Source organism: Protomyctophum bolini (assembly GCF_963924005.1).
Source record: "Protomyctophum bolini genome assembly, contig: SCAFFOLD_589, whole genome shotgun sequence".
In the NCBI taxonomy this organism is placed as follows: domain Eukaryota; kingdom Metazoa; phylum Chordata; class Actinopteri; order Myctophiformes; family Myctophidae; genus Protomyctophum; species Protomyctophum bolini.
The window spans coordinates 4,418-11,788 of NW_027665804.1; the positions used below are offsets into that span (position 1 = coordinate 4,418).

General features: G+C 41.9%; 1 protein-coding gene across 1 annotated transcript; it reads right to left on the bottom strand.

The window, feature by feature from the left end:
* Positions 1-467: 467 nt before the first annotated feature.
* LOC308312155 (G1/S-specific cyclin-D2-like) lies at positions 468-3,650 on the bottom strand (the record flags this gene model as incomplete). The annotated part of the gene is made up of 2 exons (XM_080794550.1): positions 3,113-3,650; positions 468-683 (listed from the first exon to the last, which is right to left on the bottom strand). Coding segments are annotated over exons 1-2 (411 nt in total), but the record flags the coding sequence as incomplete, so codon positions are not given.
* Positions 3,651-7,371: the final 3,721 nt, after the last annotated feature.

The window sequence follows — 7,371 nt, forward strand, 5'->3', positions numbered from 1 at the left end:
CCACTGCAGCCCTGGCCCAATGAAACACACGCCATGCATGGTTCCTTAACCCATTTTGAGTATAATAGGAACCACTTTTGGTGTTTTAAAGCATTATGTGTTTTACTTTAGCTATTGACAAATAGCAGATCTACAAGCTCATCGCGGTGGTGCCGCGCTGCGAGCTTGTATAGGTCTGCTATTTAAAAAAAAAAAAAAAAAAAAAAAAAAACGTGAAAATGTGCCTCAAATCTCTTTGAGTATATATTAATACAGAGTCGACTAATATCAAATCTTTGCTTCTTGGGGGAGGTCCGGAACAACATATTTTCAGATGGGGGGGGTCCTTGACATGAAATATTGAGCACCAGCAGCTGATACAGAAACATGAGGGTTTTTTTTTTGTTTTTTCCAGAAAACTGTCAGGATTTTGAAGACAACAAACATGCATGGGTTAAATAAATAAACACCTGCTTAGCTTAGCTTACCAGGAGCTCGTGCGGCCGTACGGAGTTGTCCGTGTAGACGCAGAGCTTCTCGGCGGTCAGCGGCCGCGTCTCCTTCAGCTTGGAGGCCAGGAACATGCAGACGGCGCCCAGCAGCTGGAGGTTGCACTTCCGCGTGGGCACCACGGCCAGGAAGCGGTCCAGGTAGTTCATGGACAGCGGGAACACCTCCTCCTCGCACTTCTGCTCCTCGCACACCTGTTTGTTGTTGGTGATTGGTTGGTGGTGGTGGTGGTGGTGGTGGGGGGGCGGGGGAGAGAGAGAGAGAGAGGAGGGAGGGGATGGAGGGAAAGAGGGGGAAGAGAGAGGGGGAGGGAGGGGGAGAGAGAGAGAGAGAGAGATATGGCATTATTATAATGCATATTTGGAGCAATGTGTAACTTGCAGGGCTTTATATTCACAAAGCAATTGTATGAGAAAGGGAAAAAAAATAAGGCAAACAAAAGAAAAAAATCCTTTGACGAAGTAGTCTTATAAAGAAATGAGACACTAATCAAATAAAGTGCGCATATAAATGCAATGACACACATAAGTTGGGGTCGGGCCAACTTGTGGAGCCCAGCCCTGCATGCGAACTCAAAAGTGCTTCATGCGACAACTTCACTTTTTTTTCCTTTTTTTTATTTATCAAAATGGGATTATTTTGTGTTAAATAAAATAAAAACTTAAGTAAAGGGGTGTTTCTAAAGAGACACGGCATCATGTCACATGTGGGCCTATAGTGTGTCGCATTCCTTCATGTCATTCATTTACAAATAAATGAAATTCCAAGTCACACAATCCAAGGCCGAATGAAAAAGACACATCCGTACCAACCAACCAACATAGCGGCGCACACGGAAATACTTTATTTCATCCGTCACGTTTTCATAAAATATTTAAAAATAGAAATAAATTGCCCACGCCGCCGCTCTTGGCCTGGTAATGTGCCGCGGGGTCTTCCCCGTCAGACCCGACGGTCCCCGCGCGTCTCTCCCGGACGGAGACGGTCACAAAACGGACAAATGTGAAAGCGTCGCACGGCCGAAGAGGCTGGATGCATGGTGCGTCAGTCACCATATTTAGACTCCCCAACAATGTCCCCCTTTCTTCAAAAATTAATTAAAAATCTCCGCGCGGTCCGATCGGGACGGTCTTCACATGACAATAAGCCCACGGACCCCGGGCGTCCTCCCACGCCGGTCCCGACCCGGAATATCACTCGCATGGCCGCGAAACGAACTTAATTCCACGGTGTGTCGGCTTCAGAAACAGAACAGAAACGGGACTTGTAACTATATAAAGGCCCTCTCTCTCTCTCTCTCTCTCTCTCTCTCCCTCGCTCTCTCTCTCTCTCTCCTCTCGCCACCCTTCCGCATGCGAAGCTTCACGAAGGGATATAAAACGTTTCGGAACGCGTTGGGGGTCCGCGTGGTCGTGGGTCGGCCGGCCCGGACCCTGCCCCGTCCCACGGAGGGGGGTCCCGCCGCTGTTAGGGCCGTTTTCACCCCGAAAACACCAAGAGAAAACTACACGATCGAGCCGAGGACGAAGAAAAACCCAACTCAAAACCAACATGGCGTTAGTTGGGCGCAGAGGCAGAGAGAGACAGAGAGACACAGAGGAGTGCATACGTGTGCACATGGAAACATTTGAGGCTTATCTAAGATAACAATAAAAAGCACGATCGGGGACATCATTTATAGGGTCGTTTTTCTTGTATTTATTTAGGGATTCACCCCCGTGGCGAAGTATAACAAATGTCTTCCCCTCCTCCTCCTCCTCCTCCTCCTCCTCCGACAAAACATTCCTTTTATGAGTTATAAAGTCGATAAGGCTTCAAACAAGACAAGCAACGGGGACACACAAAACAATCACATGCTATACAATGAATAAACATGAATTTGGGCTGGGGGTTGAATTATTGCGCTCCGTGCGTAAAAAGAAAGAATGCCGAAGGTTAGTTAGGGGCTTTATTTCTGGTGCGCACTACCACCACCACCACCATGACACGGGGTCAGTCTTTTACTAAACAACTTGACCACAAGTTACAAGTCTTCTTTATCGCACAATGTATACACTTTATAGGCATTTAAGCAGACTGCCCTTAAATCCAGAGCGACTATCAAATACATAATAGAAAGAGTCATCATGACGTGAAGAATCGTATAAGCAAAGCTTGAGAACCTATAACATCGGTCTTAGCAGTCGGAGTATCTATAAGTCTAGAGTCCGCAGCGGAATACATGCTATAAAGGAAAGGCAGGGTTTACTAACTATAATAGCCCCCTTTTTCGGGACCCCTTAATGCTTACCTTTTTCTGTATTTTGGGACGGAAAAGGGTAACCAAAAGGTTCCCGGAATGAAAAGGAAAAAGTGAGTTGAGAGGGTTCTTTTCTTAAACCCAAACCCAAACCAAACCCACCTCCAAAACATCCTGGAAACTATAGCTCTCATGTTAACTATAACAGACCCCCTTTCGGGACCCCCTCTGGGTTACCTCATTGCTGTCGTTTTATACCGACGTCCCAAAAACAGGAAAAAGGTACATATAACATAACCAAAGGGACCTTGTGTTATATATATATATATATATATATATATGGTCCCCGGACCGGACCGGCACCGGGTTCTTCTCTCCCCATACCTCCAGCATCCATGTGGCCACCATCCGCCTCATGAAGGGCTGGATGTCCCGCTGCACGCACTGGAAGTAGGAGCACTGCGGCACGAAGCTCTCCTCCACGGTCAGCAGGCTCTGCAGGACCCGCTCGTCGCACAGCAAGTTGGGGTCCGGCCTGGCGCGGACCACGGTGTCCACCTCCAGGCACAGCAGTTCCATAATTTGTTGCAGAGCAAGCTATTATAAAACCCCCGTTTATCTTTCTTCTTCTTCTTCTTTTATAATTCCGTGTTTTTTGTGTTTGTTTTGTTTCTTCTTCTTTTTTCTTTTTTTTTTACAAAAGTATAAAATATATAGCTTTCCAATGAGTATTATGGTCCAATGGTGAGGAGATGATGAAGGCGATCATCCGCGCACGGCGGCGCACAACGCAACACGCCGCAGAAAGGAACGTGTTTTTTGGAGGCATATGAAAAGTGTAATAGTTAAAAAAAAAAAAAAAAAAAAAAAGTTTTGAGAGACTGCAGGGAGAGATCTAGTCCTCTGCTCCTGCCTCTCTCTCTCTCCGCCGCGAATAACTTTTTCCTTCCTCTCCTCTGACTCTCTCTCTGTGTCGCTCGATCGCTCTCACACTCTCTCTCTCCCCCTCCTCCTTTCTCTCTCTCTCTCTCAGCTCTCTCTCTCTCTCTCTCTCTCTCTCTCTCTCTCTCTCTCACACACACACACACACACACACACACACACACACACACACACACACACACACACACACACACACACACACACACACACACGCACACACAGACTCTCTCTCTCTCTCTCTCTCTCCTCCCCCTCTCTCTGTCGCTCTCTCTCTCCTCCCCCTATGTCTCTCTCTCTCTCTCTCTCTCTCTCTCTCTCTCTCTCTCTCTCTCTCTCTCTCTCTCTCTCTCTCTCTCTCTCTCTCAGTGACGCAACTCATTTTATTAGACCTTGGTTTTAACTCTATAGGCTATATATGAACTCAATATTTTGCAGTCCAAATGTTTCAGAACGGACCCTAATTATGTTATTCTATCATGTAACCTATAGGGACAACCAATAATATTCATGCTTACTCTCCAAGTTATTATTAATAAAGTGCATTCCTGAGCTTATAAGTAAACATAAACAGCAGTACAGTATATACAGTATATGCTGGGTGTGACGTCATTCTGAGCAGCCTCTTGACAGAAAATAACTCAAATAAAAGGATGGAGACAATTGATATTATTATTATTATTATTACCTTTTTATTATTATTATTATTATTATTATTATTATTATTATTATTATTATTATTATTATCATTGTTAATATTATTACCCATATTATAATATTATCAATATTCATTATTATTATTCAATAATATTGTATCTTTTGTGTCGCATCCTTTGTGCATGTCAACGAGTTTGAGCAGATGTGCACGTGCAGGATGCGAACACGTGCATGCCCAGTGTGTGTGTGTGTGTGTGTGTGTGTGTGTGTGTGTGTGCAGTGTGTGTGTGTGTGTGTGTGTGTGTGTGTGTGTGTGTGTGTGTGTGTGATAGCTTTCTAGGAACTTTGATGAAACTTTTCTTTTGCACAATCTTGTGCTGAAGGTTTGATACTCAAGTATCCTCTCACGTACACACAAGTCTCTGTTAACTCTTTAAGAACACATGTAGCTGTGTCAGCTTTTAAAGCACTTTAAACAATTACTTTCCAGTATCTTCATTGTGTATAGACTTCTTGTAAATGAAGTAGGCTAATGCACAGATGTTTAACAATCGTTTAACTCTTGAGAGCGTAAAAATGAAACCAAATTCACTGCATGCACGTCACGCCAAACGTGTCCATTTTGTTTAATTTTTTCACTCTCAAGAGTGTTGGTTTAACCAACTCTCCATCATTTGGCTTCTCAACCAGTGGTCCGGGGACCACCAGCCGGTCCTTGAGGGGGGTTCCAGGTGGTCCCCCGGACCACTGGTTGAGAACCATGCGCACTATAGAACGCGCGCAAAAATCCTTGATTACGCGGCAAAATCTTTCTTTTTTTACATTAAATATGCAGATATTATGCTGTGATTATATGCTGGAAGTTGTGATATATAAGCAGGATTTTACGAGGTGACATGTTCGGGAAGTTGTGAATTATAATGCGGGGAGTTTGCTCGTTGATGCGACCTAAAAATTAAAATAAAAAAATAATACAAAAATGTAACCCTGCATGCATAATCTGCGCCATTTGGCTGATTATGCGGTAAATTATGCGATCGCATGAACGCATAATTGTGTTTTAATATATACACTATATAGTTCCTATAATAACTGAAATCATGCTAATCAATAATTTATATAGAGCTGTGACTTCAGATCAATTATTTAATTAATAATTACTTTAATTATTATGTGTTTTCCCACAGACCGTCATCTGAAACTATTTGTGTAACGGCCCGGATTCGAACGCCGCGTCTCACATGGAAAGCCAACATCTTAACCGCTAATCCAAAGGGACCGGGGGAGATATGGACCCGGGGGAGACTTTTAGACTGTTTTAATAATAGGAAATAATAATAATAATAATAATAATAATAATAATAATAACAATAATAATAACAATAACAATAACAACAACCATGCACAATTAAAGTAGCTATATTAGTCAAATTTCTTATGATTTGTTTTTATTCAGACAGCCAGCAATGGGTAAAACACTATACCCAAAATAATGTGACATATTATTGCCTTATAGGCCTAAACCAGTTCACATAATTATCCTGTCCGTCCTGCAAAAGAACCCAGGAAATATGAGGGTATACAACTTTAGTAAAGTTGTTCATTTGCATTCTAAGTGAGGGTTTTAATCAACATGAAAGGGTCCATTTGGTTATACGTTGATTCATTCCAATCTCAAGAATTTAATTAACTTTTTATTTTATTTTATTTTTATTTTTATAACAGCCAAGGAAAGTGGTGAAATGTCCCCTTTAAACGTTTCTTTCTTCCCCTCGGTGAGTGTGTGTGTGTGTGTGTGTGTGTGTGTGTGTGTGTGTGCGTGTGTTCCTTCCTCATGTCGTCACAATGCTCTCAGCCAATAGAGGCAGAGCATGTTGTTACCGGGCAGACTAAACAACACATGTCCCCTTTTATGACACATCACCACGCAACACCTCGTATATGGTGGAGTCAGTGCATGGTGGGGAAAAAGTACTCAAATTAATGTTTTACATAAGTAAAAGTACCAATACTGCAACTTAGACATACTCTGTTACCAGTAAAAGTCTGGAATTTTACTTGAGTAAAAGTACAAAAGTATTGGTATCAAAATGTACTTAAAGTACCAAAAGTATAAAAAGTATAGGCTATACTCATTGTGCAGAATGTCCCATTTCAAGTTGTCAAAGGTTATACAAATAATTTGAAAATAGCAGATCAGAGCTTGTATAGATCTGCTATTTTCAAATGCATGGCTGAAATATATTGCTTATTAAATATAATGGTTATTGTAATACTAATACAAATCTACAAAGTAACTATACCGTATAGTAATTAACTACATTTTTCAAATAAATGGCAGTGGACAATTTTGGATCTGAGATATAGTGGAGTATTGCAGTATAAGTATTGGAATTACTCAAGTAAAGTAGGCTACAAATACCTCAAATTGTACTTAAAGGGGTCATTCCAGAATTTGGGAGGACATTTGGGCTTCCGAAAATTTGAAAATAATACTTGATCTTTTACCATTTTCTGTTATGTACACATTTTTTTTTAAATTAAATGCTTTATTTATTGTTACCAACACCCATGAGGGACCTGAAAAAGTATCATAATTTAACCCATTCTGACCTGAGATCAGATTCATACGAGGTTTCCACTGGACACACACTGGTCTGATTAACCCATTCTGACCTGAGATCAGATTCTAAAAATGTCAGTCGTTCTTCGAATTTTTCAAAAATAGCAGACCTACAAGCTCGTATCGCGCCACTTGGTGGCGCGATATGAGCTTGTAGATCTGCTATTTTTCAACAGGTAAAGCATAACATGATGCTAAACACCAAAATGGGTGCCCGGTCAGAATGGGTTAAATAAATATAATTCCTTTATATTATAGGTCAGGGGTTTTCAACTGATTGTGAACCAGAGACCACCACCCTGACTTCGAATCAACCTGGGGACCACTATTGTGTTGGGTGGGGAACTGGGGATATATGCCTGAGATTAGTGCTTTTGTAAGTTAACACTCGCTATGCATCCCATGTGTATACATCCCACTGTTT